This window comes from Diadema antillarum, unplaced genomic scaffold, assembly GCF_040938485.1.
Source record: "Diadema antillarum isolate AM-2024a unplaced genomic scaffold, OU_Dant_1.0 seq00000029_RagTag, whole genome shotgun sequence".
Lineage (NCBI taxonomy): Eukaryota > Metazoa > Echinodermata > Echinoidea > Diadematoida > Diadematidae > Diadema > Diadema antillarum.
In genome coordinates, this window is record NW_027271145.1 from 519211 (window position 1) to 539025 (window position 19815).

At 37.0% G+C, this 19815-nt stretch overlaps 1 protein-coding gene across 1 annotated transcript; it reads left to right on the plus strand.

Annotated features, from left to right (window-relative positions):
- Positions 1–18924, plus strand: LOC139725243 (peroxisomal N(1)-acetyl-spermine/spermidine oxidase-like). The gene is made up of 6 exons (XM_071636337.1): positions 1–339; positions 1274–1837; positions 2582–2871; positions 4005–4140; positions 9097–9287; positions 18438–18924. Exons 1-6 carry the CDS (start codon positions 108–110, stop codon positions 18621–18623), a joined length of 1599 nt encoding a protein of 532 aa, XP_071492438.1. The 5' UTR covers positions 1–107; the 3' UTR covers positions 18624–18924.
- The last annotated feature ends 891 nt before the right edge of the window (positions 18925–19815 follow it).

A 19815-nucleotide genomic window follows, 5' to 3' on the forward strand; every position in this document is an offset into this window, starting at 1 on the left:
TCGAACTCTCCGTTCACTACTGGTGTGCTTCTAATCCCAGAAATTGTTAGAGCAACAATTGGTAACAGGTTTCTCTTGAGAAAACAGAGCTCATTTTAGAACAGATTATGGAAGAATCAGAAATAATATCACGGCAAACAGGTCTAGAGCAGAATGATCTGAAACCCGACAGGATCAGGAGAACATTTCGTGTGTGCGTCATCGGGGCTGGGCTGGCCGGGTTGAGTGCGGCCGAGAACTTGCTGTTATGGAGCGGTGGAGTTGGCGATATCGACGTGCAAGTTACTGTTCTTGAAGCAACGGAGCGACCGGGTGGACGAGCAGTCACTCTCCCTTTCGGTATGCAAAACTTATCTCTGCCAGGGGAAAAGGGATTCTTGTAGTGTTAGGGCAATCCTCAGGGGCGGATCCAGGAATTCCGTAAAGAGGGGGCGCGTTTACAAAATTAAAGGGGGGGGGGGCGCACGCACCCCTTCCCCATTTTTTTCTTTTTATTTCTTTTGTTTCAACAAAAAATAAAGGGGGGGGGGGGGGGCGTGCGCCGGTTGCGGTCCTCCCTGGATCCGCCACTGATCCTAAAACCCAGGACTTCCAGAGTTAGAATCCAGAATGCACTTTTTTTTTTTTTTTGACAGGAAAAGGAAAGTACCGGTAGTTCTATTTACATTAGTAATATCAAGTCATTGGTTACTATGGCTCTGGTCCTCTGCTGTGCTGAAAGTGCAAGCAAGTCCTCTTCTTGGTCTGCCATTATGTGATTTGCAATGCAGTCTTGTGTCATAGACATAAGTATGCATGGTTGAGTTAATTGCAACAACCAATGTGGTCTCTTGCAGCAGCTGTAAGGAAACAGTCTTTGAACTGTGAGCAATATAAATTTATGTTTATTATGTTAATGTTTTCGGCTCTGTGAAGAGGCAATGTTGTATCTTCTTTCACAATTTCATGTAAAATCAATATACGAATGAGGGAAAAATGAAGGGCTAAAATGTTTTGTTGAAGAGTACGTAGGCCTATTGTCAGGAAAAGTGTGTCTTTTGTGGATTCCAAACAAGTTGAACATATTTACTTGACAGACAGTAGAGGTTGATGCATGTCAAATGAATGTATTAAAGTTAACTGGGTGGCAATGGAAATGATTATCAAATGATTAAATGTGAGAAAAACAGAAACATGAAAACCATTGTCCATTGTCAACTTGATTCCTTCTTGTATGCTGTCTCTTCCTACATATCACCCCTTCAAAAACAAATGACAACAACAACAACATCAGCTGGAGGCATCGTCGAGGGAGGAGCACAGTACATACATGGATGTGAGGGCAATGCTGTTTACCATCGAGCTAAAGCAAACAAGCTCAAGCTCATCAACTGTGTTCCAGGATTTAGCCATTACAACATTCATCAGCAGGACAGCAAGCGAGTACCCAGCAGTCTCATATCCGAGGTCAGTGACATGTACAGTGAGGTCCTCTTCCGTACACAGGCTGAATCACACCGTGAAGAACGCAGGAATTGTGGAGATGAGACAGTGGGAGCCTTCATGATGCGCTTCTTCCAGAAATATTTCCGTGCTACTGGTGGCAGTCCGAAAGAAAAGCGGACCAAAGCCAACATTTTCAGAAAACTGGTGATCAGGGAATGTTGCTATAGTGCCTGTAACAATCTTCATGACCTCATGCTAGCAGATTTTGGCGAGTACAAGGAGATACTTGGGAACATGAAGTTTGCCAATGGCTACAAAGAATTTCTGGACACGTTTCTGAAGAATATACCCTCAGAGACTATCATCTTCAACAAGCCAGTGCAGACAGTTAACTGGAATTCAGAGAAAAAAGGTAAAAGGTTCTTGTCTGTTTCTAGAACTAGGAGTGTAAAATTACATGATCAAGATAACAAACAAGCTCATACGAAACAAGTACAATTCAATATTGCATCAATAGAATATAAATAATTGTTATCAATTCAGTTTGTATTAAATAAATGAGGTAAAAGGAACAGAAATATGTCCAAAAGAGTGCAGAATACTCATTTTCGATAAATATTACAGGTAAATGTGAAACTAGCAAAGTTGTAACGTTACACATATTTTGACGATGATTTGCAAATGCAGAATGACAAAAATGGTGCATCAATTTGGAGCTTCTTAGAGGGGCAGCCACCATTAGGTGCACACACTCACAAGAATGTTTTGGCCTTCATCAAGACTTTACCTTCATTGGTTACAATACATACGGATGAAAATCTGAACATCTGTCATTGAGTTATTGGGAGATTAAACTTTATTTTATATCCTTTATGACTCGTATATTTGATCTTTCACCTCATAACCCCAAATTTGATAATTTCTTTCATCATTGTTAGCATACTGTGCAAGTTTGGTGAAAATCCATTCATCCATTCTTGAGTCATTGGGAAATAAACTTATTTCTGACCTTTGTGTCCCTATGACCTTTGACCAGCAGTGTAGGTTTCACCACTGATGGAGGTTAATTAGATGCTGTAGAGTCAATGATTGAGCCTACAATTGTACCTCCCTTACTATTGAGTATGGTATGTCATACATTTTTATTTTGCCACAGAGTATTGCCAAGAAATGCCCATTCTCATCACCTGTGACGATGGGGAAGAATATGAGGCAGATTATGTTGTGGTGACATCATCTCTTGGCTACCTCAAGGAACATGCCACTCACATGTTTGCACCCCCACTTCCAGCCTCCAAACTTGACCTCATTACTAGAATGGGTTTTGGAACAGCAGGCAAGATCTGGCTAGAATACAAGACACCATTTTGGACCAAGGACTGGGGTGGACTTTGTCTTGTATGGGACAAGGAGCCATCAGATATCATGAAAGATGACTTCAAAAAGGTTTGAAAAAAAGGGCCTTCTTTGCACTTGTGTGAAGGTTTTCTCCAATACAATATATGATACATATTGTAGGTCTTATGTGGAGCATAATGCTCGAATCAGCAATTCTGCTAGTTTTCCATTAGAATACACAAGCCTTAAACAATGGCCTAATTCCATTTTTTGATTGAATCTCAAGTGCTGGAGAAATCACTTTTCTAAAGACTAGTTATAATGTGTATGATTGTCCATGTGTGGGACTGGTACTGAATTGTTTTGTATGTGTGTGTCTGTACAGATGAATTACAGATGGAGCTGTCAAACTTGATGGCCATCAGCTCATTTGATGTGAATTTATACTTTTGACCAATATTTTTGTTTTATTAAAACCTTGAAAAAACTCTGTAGAATTCCATAACTTTTGTGCTTCTCATTTGCTATCAATGAAACTGTCACCATTCTGTTTCCCATAAAATTTCTCTTTTCATAATTGTCTGTAAATTTCGTCTTCACTGTGAATCGAGCATGTTTTCTTAGGGTGCGTTTGAGCACTCTAAAGCGAACCAAAGCGAACTGAACCAAAGCGTACTCTACCGAATTGTGCCAGTTTTGGAGCGTTCGAGTGCTCTGTGGAGGAAGCGTACCTCATGAGTTATTTTAGAAAAGGTCACACATTTTTGTAGCAAGAATTTTTTACCTCTACCTTGGCCTGGAGGGTGCTAGAAACATTATATTGTCTGTTGTTTGTCTGTCCATGGTGATCTGTCCAGCCCACTCCCTATTGCAATAACAAAAAATGATAATTAACTTTGTAGTACCTGGCAAAATTTCTCAAGGTCAGATGCCATTTGACTTTTTCAGCTCTCACTGTGAAATGGTGGTTTTGTGTGTTACCACCACATACCGCACAGAATACCACAGGACATAAACACAGGTGATAGGGTACCCCATGAATACCACAGCCAGCTATTTACATTACCACATGAGCTTGTGATATTACCACACAGTACCTGTGGTAATTACATTCATGTACACTGTATATTTGTGTGGTATATTGTGTGGTACCAACTGGTACACATTTACCACAGGAAATACCACAGGAGTTTGTTGTTAGGGTATCCAAATGTTTTTGCATTTTTCTGTTGTTGTTGCAGGAGGAGTGGTACATGTATATAACTGACATCGAAAGAGTTGCCAGCAATCCCAGGCTGCTAAGGGTTTGGACTTGTGGCAAGGCAGCAAAATACATTGAAACATTGGACAACACCTGCGTAGCAGACACCTTGACTGGTAAGGTTTGATTTTTGAAAGCAAGGGATTATGAAGCAGAGAGGTGAAGGTTGAGGTGTGAGTCTCCTTGGTAACTTGTCTCCCTCTACAAATGAATTTTGTAAGATCACAACTGCTGAATTTTAGGTCAGGAGTTGCAATCTTACAAATTTCATTTGTAGAGGGAGACAAAATTCAAGAAAACTTTCCCCTCAAGGTTTGATGTTGTTTTTAATGATTTGTGAGATGAAATTTGGTGGGCTGAGTCTTATAGCCACAGAATATAAACAGATGACTGAACTAGTTAATGTGTGAAGACATTGTCAGTCCTATGTTATACTCCACTTTGCTAGCAGACAAATATTGTACATTTGTGAGTGTATTTGGTGAGGATATTTTATGATTTATATTTGTGTGCAATGTGCAAGGCAAAGTGGGAGGGATGGACAGACTACATCTCATATTAATGTAAATACCTATATGTTGTGTTACATTACCTTCATGTTTTGAACCAAAACTACGTAGGTGTACTTCAAGTTTTACATGTAAGTCCCTATATACACGTGTAGTTTCAAAATTTTGCCATTGAAGACTATAGTTCGGAGTATACTCTTGCAGGTGTCTATAGGAAATGTGTGTTGCGGCAAAATCAGCCCATCCTCCATGGGGTAACATAAACATCAGTTGAGATGTACTTTTTGTACCATTTCTTATTGTCAAGTGCTGATTCATTTGACCTCAAAATGATGTTGTTCTCTTTCTTCTCAAGTTTCTCAAAGAGAAAAGTTTATTTACTGCTTCTGCCATTTTTACAATCTTGTATACAAGTACTATGTCTTTTTCCATCAGTGTACAGATTTATACACCAATTTCATGTCTTTTCAGGCAAAGCAGTGAAATCCACGTTTTCACACAAAAAGAAAAGCGGGATAATGATCCTGATTCATATACTGAGATATATTTCAGATGGACAGGAATATCCCCCGAATTGCAGATTAAGATTAAATTTATTGACCAAACTGCATTTGCCCCAAATCTACAGAAATAGTGACTCTTGCCCTTGTGTTCTTGCCCAGTCGTGATGTGTATTTTAAATGAAGGAGCAAAAATATTTTTTTTGGTGTTTGTTTTCTCTGGTGTTCACGCACATGCTGCCATGCAAATTATTGCAAACATTCCAAAATAAGCGATTGGCCCTACCTTGATATTTTGTTTGTGATGCAGATCGCATTATTTAATGCGATCTTTATGTTCACACAGGCAAAAACCTCAAGATTTGCATCGCTATCCAAATCTGACCTTCTGTATTACAAGTCTTATTTACTCTACCACGGGTCTCTGAATACAGTATCAAATATTTCTCCACTTTATAGAGGGGGGATTTGATTAGAGATCTTGTTGACTATCATTCGTACAATAGGAAAAAAGATATTGTTAATAATCACTGTGAGGTGGTAACATCAAACTCTGCATTATACACACTCAAAGAATAGAATTCAAAGCTAGTCATGCATTACTGTGTTATTGCCCATTCCATGACTAATTTTTCTAATCACAGTCAGTAAACTATACAAGAGAATAATGATTGGACTGAATTTGTGGGTTTTATTTCTTGTTACATCCGAAACGAAACGCAAACACATTCCAATTCCAGAAGCCACAGAAAGTGCATGATTCGATGAATCTATTCATACCACTATTGTGTGTGTTGTTGTTTTTAAATTACCATTGAATGTTGATATGGTATATGCTACAAGTATTTTCGTTTTTCCCCCGTAATATTTGATGTGTATATTCAAAGAGTTTACATGCAAAAACAGATCCATTTTCATTAGCCAGAAATATTTAAAATTGAAGCTAAAACGAGAAAGAAATTGAAATTTTGAAAAAAATTGAAATATCCTAAAAATACTCCTTGTTATAATGTAGTGAACATGCAGTATCTTTGAAAAAAAAAATCAAATTTGTTTCTATTTGATGATAACCTATATACAAACGTGTACGTGTACTTACAAAACTTCAAAAACAATGTTCATCTGTTTTTGCATTCAAACTCTTTACATGTGTGCATTTGTGTATGTGTGTGTGTGTGTGTGTGTGTGTATGTGTGTGTGTGTGTGTGTTCCTATACCTGGTGGCATGTAATGATAATGATGTTGTGAATAGTTGTGTATATGAACTGCCAGTCTCTTGATTGTCATTGATATCTCCATTGTCACATGGTGTTAATGATGCTGGTAGTGAGCTGTACAGGGGTCCTTGGGTTGAATGATTGACATTAGTACATTGCAGTATGGTACGGTACATCACTTGTAATCCTTGAATTGATGATGAAATGATGCTGCAGTGTCATGTACTATCTGTAGGAGACAGAATGGAAAGGGCTGTGGCATTTTACAGTAAAGGTGAAGAATATTTGAAACAAACAAAGACAGTGTGCATTGTATAGATTGATATGAGGTGGAGACAGAAGAGAAGCAGGGGTGAAAAAAGAACACCACAAAACTCATGACAAATATCAATACAACAGACTATGTACAGGCAAATGAATGGGACATCATGGGTTTTATGTAGGTACGGTATTTCAAGTGTGTGATACAGCCTTGGTTTAGGCAGTATCTGGTGACTTTTGTTAAAATAGCAAAACTTTCATGAAAGTAATTGATGATATACAGTGCACTCCTGTTATAACGAAATGCTCGGGACCGGCAGTTTTCTTTCGTTATAACGAAATTTCGTTATAACCGAACAAATACAACATATAACGAAAACAAGAAAACCACGTATATATATCATATTCTGTTTGCTGAATACTCATCATACACTGGAAAGCTACCTTGTATGTGAAATGTGATGGAATAACTGTATCACAATAATAAATGCAAGTTCCCCTCAGAAATTGTGCGTGACACAAAGAGCGAACACACAGTGGTGTGAAGCGTTCACCCATGCAGAGACGCTATAAATGCTTGTTCCGCTACGAATTTTCGAAAGCAATTCGCATTTCGTTATAACGGAGCACATTTCTTTTGTTTTTCTTTGTCTGTGGCGCTCGGAAAAGACTTCGTTATAATGGAAATTTCGCTATAACCGTGTTCGTTATAAGCAAATTTTGTACCATAGACTTTAATGGTGATAATTTTGGGACCAGAAGATTTACTTCGTTATAACGAAATTTCGTTATAACCGTGTTCGTTATAACGGGAGTGCACTGTAGTGGCTATCATATGAAGTTAATATGAATTGTGCTACAAAATGTAAGAACAACTGAAATACCGTTTTACTGCATGGGATTAATGCACAATAGACTACCTTTAATGGCCCCCTTTTTATCATGACGTGTGTGTGAAATGGCATGTTTCCTGTGTATGCACACTTTTGAAAGTGCAACCTAAGTTTTTCACCATTGTGGTTTATTGTGCCCTAAATCAGCTCAATAGATCAAAACATGTCCTTGTACAGGGCTTCCCTGCTGATGATGTTTGGACGTTATCAGCAACGTTACGGGGTACATCTTATGTAAATAATGGTTCATGGGTACTTTTGTATATCGTGGCCATATACATACAGGCTGTGGTACAAGTTTAACAAAGACATACAACTGTGCCACATCAGCAATATACCAATCAAGTTGTATTTGCACATCTGTTACTCCAATAATAAGCTGTACATCTTGGGGTCCATGAACATTCACTATGTTGTCATAAACATGCGTGCATTGTGCTTAATTATGATATATTTTTTATGGTATACTGGTAGTTCTGGTTGATATAGGGATTCAGGTTGTATCTTTTTGCGAGATGATTAGAAACTATATGAAAATGTTCAAGAGAATGCAATTCTATAAGAACAATTAGAAGTTTATTTGATGAAAATCAGGTTTGAAATGTCTGAGATATTTGACAGTCAGTTAAGTTATCTTAATGTTATTATGAACAAATGTCAAACTTCAGGTGAATTACCTTTTGTGTGTGTGTGTGTGACTTTCTTGTCTTTGATAATTATCTGTGGCTCCATAAGGGTACCAGGGTGACCGATAGTTTGTGGGATGGCTCTACGGGACTAAGCAAAACAATTTGCACATGTCCCATTGAAATCTGTAATAGGAAACTACAGTGTAAATAGAATACCACATGCTTGCATACCACAAAAGAGTGATGTTGTCACAAGGGCATTATATACAGTTAACAACAAAATTATTCATACCCCTGAGGAATTATTAGTTTTGAGCAGCTTTCTTACAAGTGAAGGATGGAGTCATGGTGATTGGGTGTTAACTTTTTACTCTTATTTGTCCTCTGTAAATTGACATTAATTCCAGTTTCACCTCATTTGCATATAACAATAGAAATGTTGAGATATAACACCCAATCACCATCACTCCATCATTTACATGTAAGAATTGTGCTCAAAACAAAAAATTTCCCAGGGGTATGAATAATTTTGTTGTTGACTGTATATATGCAAAGCAGATGTAACGCTGATATCAGCACCTCACAATTTGCCATTGATTTGCACACAAATCCTCACCAAATATCTGTGTTCTGAAATTAAATCAAAAGGACTGAATGATTACCATGTCTTGTAATGATTGAAGGGTACTGCTGTAATAACTGTAACAGTAATTGCTATACATTGTCCTCCCAAACAATGATTTCAAAAAGTATGTACAGTAAAACAAACAGAAAGTGGTGAGACGGTAACATAATATACATTTCCTTAAATCCAGTTTGCATGTAGGATGGTACCTGAGACCATTATAGTTGTTCTTGAAATTTTTAATTTTGAATTCTCATAATATGAATACTTATTTCATAAATTAATTATTAAAACAAAACCTAAACTGACTTTTCTTAACAAAATCAATTTGATGTGGAGAAGACTGATTTCCATTCAATAGTGAGGAATCTTAACAAAACATGGAAACATTATTATGTTGTTATACCAGGTAATTATCTACATGTGAATGGTGTACAGGTATCCTGCGTCAGTTCCTCAACAACCCTGCCATTCCAGCCCCAACAAGTATCCTCAAGTCTCAGTGGTACAGCAACCCATATGTACGAGGCTCATATTCCTATGTGGCAGCTGGCTCTTCTGGTGCTGACATTGACTCCCTAGCTGAACCTGTGTGCATGACAAAGGCTGATGGACACACTCAGCCTATTGTAAGTACAAAGTGCTTCGACTATCAGCTTGTTTTGATTAGTTTGTTGCATCTTACCTCCAGTGAGAAAGAAAATGCCTGTTAAAGATGAAGAACCCATTCATCTAAAAAAGAAAAAAAATACCACCAGAAGATAGCAGCCTGCATGGTCATTATAAGTACCCTGCGTTATTATTGTTATTATCATTAATATCATGATGATGATAATGTCTAATTTACTAAATTACATGAATCAAAGTAAAACAGTGCAACTGCATAGAATTTCACTTTGTAAACTTTTGTAAGTTTAATACTATATGTGGTAAACATACCAACTTTGGTGAAATTACCATTTAGCTTGTCAGAATATTTTGACCCCATCTCTGGAATGAATTTTCTTAATTTGCTTGCACTAAGCGTCATATTTCAATTTTTTTTTTTTGGTGGTTTGATTAGGCATTAATAGGTGTAACATAGGCTAGAATGGGGTCTAATGCTGTCAATTGATTGATTGATTTATTTTTTCAATATTCTCTCTTAAAATGCCTCATCTGATTTTCATCAAATCTGACATTAATCAAGTAGTGGGGCAAAGACTATACCACGTAAATCTTTCAAATTGTACTGGTGGCCCCAGAGTGGGGAACCCAGGAGTTTGGCAGTGGACTGAAAACTACAAGTGTACAAACCTTGAAGATTAAACTTTCCAACCGCAAATGTAGTACAGCTCAGTTGTAGTATGATCAGACACTGATAGAAGTAAATAGTTAGAATTTTTCATGATGACAGTTGTGGCGTAATTCAGCATATCTTGGGATAGGTTTACATTTCAGTTAAGGGGTGAATACATGTAGTTTAAATGTGATCAGCTATCAGTGCAGGGAAGCACTTGCCTTTTAGGTTGGGGTGTACACAATTAATCAAATTGTACAATCATGTGTCCCACTTCTATGTCTGTGAAGCAGGATCCAGACCAGTGTCCAAAAAAACAAAAAACACAAAAAAAAAACTGATAGTGATGTAAAAACAGATAACCTTCAATAGTTTGTGTAGTTTCTGTAGTCGTATTGTGTCATTACTGGATAAGAAGACTACTATATACTGACACTTCATGACAGCATTTTGGACAACGATATAAAGAAAGTATAATGAGAATTCCACAGAATTTCATTTTTCCCGAATAATACACTTTTCATTGACTTATTACTGACATCTGTTGAGGGAAATATCATTCCCCTTGCTTTCTAGAACAAGTAAGACAAGTGCCCTCTCATGTGCAAGAATAGTGGAAATGCAGAATGTTAAATTTTCTTTATACTATCATTGTATTGTCAAGAATGATGTTATGAAGTGTATAGTCTCCTTGTCCAGCAATGACGGCACAAAAACTTTAGAGATTCATAACTATTGAACAGATTGTCTGATTTTCCTCAAACTTACCGTGATACATTCTACTAATATTGTGGCTTTCACGCAATCCACATTTATACTTGGGCTTTGTTTGTGTTTTTTTTTCTAAATTGTCACATCGATTTGAGTAAAGTAAGCTTGAATGGGAGCAGTCTTTGATGAACTTAAATCATGATCGTAATCATCGTAATGAAGGCATTTTCGTAGGTTTTAACTGCCATTACACGTTGAATTGGATTAATTCAAGTAATGTATGAATGGTAGGCAGTAGGGAATACTAACAGTGACACAAGTAATGTAATCTGAGATAAACAAATCAATTTTCCAGCTAATCTTTAGCATCGTCATGTGGGCTTTTCTTGTCCTTCAACCAGCAGTGCACTTTGACTAGTTAAAGGTAAAAATTTTGTAGGCCTGTAGGGGAAAATGAGTCGAAATGAACCGAACTTTGGAGTTATTCAGCTTTTTGTGACATGTTATTTTGCAGGGATCTGTGCATATCTTTTTTTTTTTTGTCAGAATCACAAATTCAAATAACAAAATATATAAAGCAATTTTAGTCAATTTTCACCTGCATTATATCCATCCATTATATCAGGTTTCATATTGAAACAAATGTGAACTGTTATGGCATGAAAATTTTACAAATTCCAATTCTTCACTTCGAAGGATAAATTCTGAATAATTGAAGACACTACCATAAAACTTTACTTCCTATGCACTTTATGTACATGTGTACATGTACCACTTTCGTAAAGAGCTCTTGCACCTTTTGCATGGTGTGCAAGATGTATAAGTTGCTCAGACAGTGATTTTCAATTAAGTAGACTTTAGAGATGTTTTTAGCTGAGAAAGGGTAGTCCCTCCAAATTCATTGCATGTCTGCTGTCTGTAACAATCATTTCTTTTATCATCATGAACCACTTCCAACTGCCCTTTGAAATGGCTTATTTCCAGTTTATATTAATAGAAGTATCTATGACCATATGAAATTACATCACATTGCTATTGCTCTTGACAAAGTTATGTGAACTTTGTGTTATTCACATGACTCACTGATGTGAACAATAGCAGTCTATGAGTAAACAAAGGGGTTGCATAACAAACAAACTGACAAAAGACACAAAAACTATTTCAGTTACCAGTACCTTGAAAGACAGCCAATCCCTTTTGCATGCAAATTTTAGAAAAATTGGTGAGAACACTTAGGTATTGAAGAAAACACTATTTGGAAACCTGTAAATTTTGAACTCAAGAGGGTCTTTATTTGTTTAGTTAAATTGACCGTTAAGATTTGAATAAGTATGGAAAATTACAAATCTAAATACTAGTGTAGTTTTGAAGACCTGTGTGATGCACTTTCTTGTACATGTAGTTCATGTAAGTGGTGTGTTGTTATTTGTCATTGATAACAAAGTAAGAGAAGCTAGTGAAGTCTTCTTTTCTGACAGTTTTAACATGTATATCTGTTGTTCGAAGTATAATTATCACAACCACAGGAGGATTAATGTATGCACCTGTGCCTAGTACGGTACACAGAATACGTTATGGTGAGCGTTTGGTGCATTATTTGAATTTTAACGGCTAACAACCTTAAAATATCACAGAAATGTTATAGATTTACAATAGTCTCGTCATTCTGGTGGAATATATCATGTTCTGTGCTATTTGGGAAGGAATGCAAAAGGGAAGGGCAATCTTTAACAAGGCAGCACATTACTTTCATTGTATTAATTAAGGTGGTGTATCTTTAACTGATATAGCTTCAGAAGTTTTGCTCTTCGTGAAATCAGAAGAAGAAAAGAGAATTCAATATGATTTCAGAAGAGGATGGAAACATAATGATGATTGTGATTGCAAAAAGCATGATGCTCCAAATCATGGTACATTGTATTTTGATTTTTCTTCTGTGTTTTTACAGGTTGGAATGATGATAACAAATGATATAATGAACTTCAGATGAGTTCAAATGATAGTACAGTATAAGGTGTTTTCAAAATATTTGTACTTTTTCCTTGTGTGTTATTGGTTGATGATTAGAGAGTGTGTTGTGAATGTTCATGAACATTTTTATGCATACCACCTGCTTTCCTACTCAAAGCTATAAGAGGCACATACAGAACACACATTTGCACAATCATGTGATCATATGTCAACTTTCTGGATTGTGAGGATGTTAAAGAAACCAAATTATTTCCTGTCACATATATCATGCAAGGTATCAGTGAATCATCCACTGCTTTCACAGTTACAGTGCGGCTTGACCATTGCTTTAGCTAGGCATCTTGTGGGCTTTTAAATACATGTAGGCATCTAGATTATTTTTCTGTTGGCATCCTACTCCTATGATAACACAACTGTATGTCTTTACAACTTTATGTTTGAGCTGAATGAAATAAGTCCAAGTTCAAAATTAACAATAAATTTCCTGAAGAATAAATCAATGAAAGATCAGTCTTAAGGCTCAGTAAATTCAATAGCTGTGATAGATTTTGCCAATGAGTAAGCTTTCAATAGAGTTTAAGCCAAAGACCCTTGAAGATTTCACAATTGAAGTTGGTCAAGTTGTGTTCAGATGCAAGGAATCCTTGAACTCATATTGTAGGAATTGCATCATGCCCTGATTTGAGGTCTGTATTTTGAATTGTTGACTATGATATAAGAAAAAACAAACAAACAGACATGAATTCATTGATTTCCATTAGTTAAAATGAAAATGAAGTGAAATTAAATGAGGTTCAGACAAACAGACAAAATGGCATTTGCATGAACTAAAATAGCATAAATGCAGATGCTCTTCAAACAAAACTGAAGATAAACACAATACAAATGAATTTAGATTGTGGTGGAATAAGAGGCCATCAGGTAGCCTATAAAAGGCTTGTCTTATAAACAAGATTTAGGGGACTCACTACAACCTGGTACCAAGATGCTATCACAGAAGCTGTTTTGAATAACAAGAATTATTTCTTTTGGTCTCTCTTATACTAACTTGGGGCTTTCAATCATATGTTATGTATTAGCCTGTTATTTACAGGGGAGGCATAAGTAACTGACTGAGCCACTGATAGAGTAGGCTTATAGAGCCCATGGGAAAAGATGAACATGACAAAGTGTAGGTGGGTCAAAGCCATCAAAACCTAAAGGATTGGGTCAGAGCATCTTATGGGCTGTAGCTGTGAGGGAGAGTAGTGCAGCTTGCTGACAGTTATACACAAACAGGCTGCAGACCAAATTACACAGATGCTAAATGTTTTTCTTCTAGTGCTGACAGAACACAAATCTATTATGTGACTGTTCCAGCGCATCTGGAAAATAGTTACTATGAACAAGAGGTAATTCTGTCCAGACATGTTTGATGAATTTGCTTTGATGATACACAATTAATTATTACTTTTTATACAACACCTCAGAATGATGTCGAATTCTGATTGGCCAAGCATGTCACTGACAGAAAATACCTATACTCATTGAGAGTGACAGCCAACAATAGGCATGCCTATTGACGAAGGTACTAAACTAATGCACACAGCTCACACCCGTAGCAAAGCGCCAGCAAATTAACAGTGTACGTGCTTGCGCTGCGCTGCCTTCTAGTACTGCAACGTTAACTGACTAGCTGGTTGCATGTATCGCGGCCTTTACAACTGCTGTGTTTTTACTTTTGACTCTGATCTGCTACGTGGACCACAGTGATCCCAAAATCAAGACTTCATTTCAAGTTGAGAAACCGTAATTTGATTATTTTTCTGTGTTTTTATACAAAATCATTTTCGGAAATAGACAAAGTCTATTATGTGACTGTTCCAGCGCATCTGGTATAAAATAGTTACTATGAACAAGATTCTCTGGTAATTCTGTCCAGGACATGTTTGATGAATTTGCTTTCGATGATACACAATTAATTATTACTTTTAATTTTCCAAAAGCAGGGTAGAATAAGTTTTGATATTGAAACATAAAAACATATTGGCCTACCAACTACAGTCCAATCTGTCTTAGCGGCCACCTCTCTATAGCAGCCACCTGCTTATAACGGCCACTGAAAAATCCCCCGAACGCAATTGCTGTATTATAGACCCTTTATATAGCGGCCACCTGCCTAACGCGGCCAGCGGCCACTCATTTTGTCTCCCGTGGTGAATATCAACCTGCGTATAGCAGCCATAAAAATTGAGTTGATCCATTAAATCAGCAATGAGTATGATGTCTTTTACGTTCAATGCGTGATTTCTACCGAGTCCTTGCTCAGTCACAATCACACGGGCATGGTTGACAAAATTAATGCAGCTCTTTGCCACGAAAATCCGTCTTACCACTAACTTGACTAGATTAGATCTAGGCTTCAGTAATGCAGCCCTGAATAGATGCTACAAAGGCAAAGGCAACTCCTAAGAACAACTTAGACTGTTACCGAAATGCAGACTAATTAGTGTTTAAGTCCCTTTGAATAAGGACAACATGGTACTTGTCTGGGTATTGTTTCTATAGTTTACGTAAATTTTACACATTATCAATCCTCCTTCGAACTCAGCTCTCGTGAACCCCGTTCATGCCAACTGGTAGGGATGAACCAGAGCACTTCTCAGGCCCGAAATATTATTTTTAAAGGGACTGTACAGTACTGGTAGAGGTGGGGATTCATATTTCGAACATTCCTAAGTGAGATACTGAGAAACCTCTTATGAAATATGACAGCGCATGTAATTCTAAGAAGGATTCAACGTGTATTCGATGAAAATTGGTTTTCAAATGGCTGAGATATCCAAAAAAGTGATAATAATAAAAGACTACAGGCCACGTCTTTTATTAGAATCTCTTTGTTTCACCTTGTTTTGGGATATCTCAGCCATGTCAAAACCAATTTTCATCAGATAAACTTTTGATACCCCTTAGAATTGCATGCTCTTTGATATCTCATAGAGTGGTTTCTGAATATCTCGCAAAACGTTATGAAATGCTGAATCCTCACCTTGACCAGAACTGTACACACCCTTTAACATCAAAAGAATAGAAGGAGGCAATGATCAAAAAAAAAGAAAGAAATGGAGTGAATTGTACAACAAAAATCCCCATAATAGCAGAGCTGCTGCACATGCAAACTTATATGTTAGTTGTTTTTGATTTTTTTTTTAAAGAGAATAACATGCGGTATTTTCGGCTATTATAAAATGCAAGTAATGAAATTCAAAACGGCCGCCAACCTGTCTATAACGGCCACCTGTCTATAGCGGCCACTTTTGTTGTTTCCCTTGGGTGGCCGCGATAGACAGGTTTGACTGTACGGTACTACCATTTTCATTTATTATCTGCCAAGGATTTTGAAGCTGTCCAAATGTTGCTTGGCTAGACATAATGTTAACATTGCTATGTTACGTGCTGGTACATAGGTAGTGTAGCATAATGACAAACTCCAAGGCCATTCATGTTTGATATCTATCCACGAGTGATAAAAGATTCTCATATCAGATATTAGTTCTGAATATTGAATCTCTGCTTGCAAATGTGGAAAGGCATCATGTTAATTGTTGCTAGGCCTTCGCCATTTGTAGTGATATACATGTATGGAGCAGAGAGCAATAATTGCAATTACCGGTGCACTGTTAAAGTGAAGGTTATCGAGTGAGGGTATGTTTTAGGATAATATGAATCATTGCATTTATCTGTACAGTATTTAAAATGGAAGGAGGAATGTGGCAGCCATACAATTTTTCCTTGAACTCATTATGTACTGGGGAAATTTTGCTGCACATGTCATCATCACATCCTCATCAAATGTGCAACTCTTAATTTTACTGTGTGTCCAATGCTGCATGAAGATCACATGGAACTGATTTAATTCATCAAATCTGCCCTAGATCTGGAACCCCCCCCCTCCAAAAAAAAAGCCAGTATGAGACATAAACATCGACTTTGACCTAAACTCTGCGGCCACCATAAGGAGTAGGTATAAAAAAGGGATTTTGAGGCATTTGATAACCCTCCGCCTGACAAGACAATAATTCATAACCAAAATATTTATTGCCCAAATAAAGGGGAAAAAAGAGTTTTTATTCTACTGTATGAAATGTATGTGCTAACAATGAATGATAAAGCAGGGTTCCACACTTAACTTTTATTTTTGGTGGCCGAAAGGCAAACATCCTACCTTTTTTGGTGGCCCGATCAGGCCACCAAATTGTTCATTTCTGAAATTTTGGTGGCCTCATGTGCGTTTTTGGTGGCCCTGGGCCACCGGGCCACCGTTAGTGTCAAGCGCTGGATAAAGGTATAAAAAGATCCGTACAGCATCAGCCACAGTGGTTTGTAAGATTCAATGGGTTCATGTTCCAAGGATTGTGTTGTTGATATGTCATTGCTGATCTACCGGTAGACCTACATATGGGAGATAACTTAATATCACTGCATTTTATCTAACATCTAGCTCAAGTGACAGAAGAGATCAAACACAAGCAATTGACATGTTTGGTGGGACACTACAATAGGGGCACAGTCTTGGTCATGTGTGAATTCAATTCCCAATAATTCTGTAATGAAGTCTTGAAAATCAAATTTAGAGTGGGGACAACCTTGGAATGTTTTGAGCCCTAATATCCCCCATGGCAGGATGTAGGGCCAGTTATCAACTGAGAGGAATGTGGTTTTGATGTTCACTTGAAGGTAGTGATATCATTCATCTCATTGATAGATTAATTGTAGGCCCTACTGTCCTGAATACTAGACTCCATTCAAATTTATGCAGACATTATGCAATTATCAATTTTGAACCCCAGCTCTATGGCAGGTAAATGGGAGAAAGCATGTCAATACACCACTAAATCCCACAGAACTTATTGTCAAGGAACATTGTAAAATCGTACTTATAATTTAGTTGTGTTCCTTGACCTGTTTCCCCATTAGTAAGATAATAAGAGTAGATCCATTTGGACGTGTGACTGTAAGACATTATTCTCAAATCTTGCCATATTTTAGCCAGGCCTGCACATTAACCCGACCTGTCTGTCCGACCAGTATAGGTACCCAGTTTTTCCATTTTTTACCGGTCTATTCCTGAGAAAGTTACTGGTCCGATGCTGATTTTTACTGGTCAGGGACTGTTGGAGCAGTGCCAGTGTGCAGCGTTGGTTTAGCAGTTTAGTTTCAATTATAGGTACTACATAAGTTGTTACAGTGTATTTCACAGGGGTTTAATTTCCGCGAATATTGCTAATATTGCTAATCACAAACAGTGTAACATCTTGCGTAAATTTCTCTGACCTCACTTGCAAAAATATTTGTATGCAAACAAACAAAACAAAAATGAACACTACTCAAAACTTTACATTAAGGGAAAATAAAGGGAAAAATAACGCGAAAATGTATTTTTGGATAGAGTGAATGTGAGCATTATAAGGAGAAAACATTAGTTTTAGGGAAATCTGTCAATATGTTTCAGAATTTTGTCAGTGTTGGTGCTGCCAGTTCTAGATGAGAAAACTCCAACATATTGTGACATCACTGCAGGACAAAGATTTAGAAAAATATATCAAAGGAGAATTCCACAAGATTTCCTTTTTAGTGAATAGTACACATTTCTTTGACTCTTTTCTAACTTGATGAAGATTAATGATATTCCTCCTGCTTCTTGAAAGAGATACACCAAGTGTTCTTTCATTACATTTCATACGCTTTCCCATCTAGGACAGTTAATATTCTGAAATCATGTTGCTCTGCGTATAATTAAGTAGCTTGCTCCTCAATGCTTCTACCTGTTGTCATCCAGATCTGCTTTGCAGGAGAGGCGACCCATCGTACGTTCTACTCCACAACTCATGGTGCAATGTTGTCAGGACAGCGAGAGGCGGAGAGAATCATCAGTGATATCTGTCTCCAGAGCTCCAAGCTCAGAATTAGTGAAGACGACGGCAGGATACGAAGTGAAACTCAGCAGAGAGAGAATGTGGAGTAAGGTCATAGGTGATGACAGTTATGCAGTCATGACAATTGAGATTGTTGGAATATTTGGCTCCAAGAGATAACACCATTATATACCATGTTCTGTTTGATGATATCCCTTGGCATATTTTCCGTATACTTTTTGTACCAACTGCAGGCTATATGAAAATTTTATGAAGAATACATGGACTTGTCTTCTGTAAAACATAATTAATTAGAGTATGATATATTCACACGAGAGGTAAATAGGATACCTTGCAAATTTTTATTTTGGGTTAAACTGTGATGAAGTAGAGAAGTTAATTATGCATATAAATGAGTGTTTATGTTGTATGGCTACAGATACTGCTTGCCTTATACACGCCATGATTTTGTAAAATTATTGTAACATTTGAATGTTTTCTCTTGGTTTTGTATTTATTTCATCTTGATATCTATGTGAAAGATTTTGTCATTACAGCGTATAAAGGCTCTATCACAGTTACAAATATTCCTACCTAGGATGTAAAGTCAAAATGACCTAACTGGTGTAGGATTTTGTCAGTTCTTGCGCAGTGCGCACTCCCATTGTAACTGACATGGTTATATTGAAACTCTCATTACAACAAAGTAAATTTCAGGTCCTAAAATTATTATCTATATATCTTTATATCTGTACTTTATTGTTCCGCTATAACGAAATGTCAATGTCACACAAGAGAATTGCCGCTTCTTAGGACTTTATTATGTTATAATGGAGGTCACCTGTATAAACATCAATTGCATACATTGTAGATATTTTAGAGGTCTTCCTTCATATACATGTATACTGTAGGAATTCAGAAAATGCTTCTGCACTTTACAGTGCTTTTCTTGCGATCTTCCAAACTGTTACTGAGTAAAAGTCTCTTCAGAATGAGGATGTATGTGCGTAATGTACATTGTACTTACTTTAGTTATTGGGTAATTCAACAGAGGGCATAGTTCTTAGGTGGTAAGTCGAGGATTGCCTACAGTACTTTGATTATATAAGGCACCTGATGCATTATTTTTATATTTTGTTAGGCAGAGGAAAAAGTGTTGCATCAAATAGTATTCTCTTACAATCTTTGATAAGAGAGAATTACCATCCTTGATTATTCATTCCAGATTATTTTGCCAATTTGCCCATGTCAAATTATAGTTGTGATATAATTTAATTTCTTGATACTTATTTGTGCTTTAAA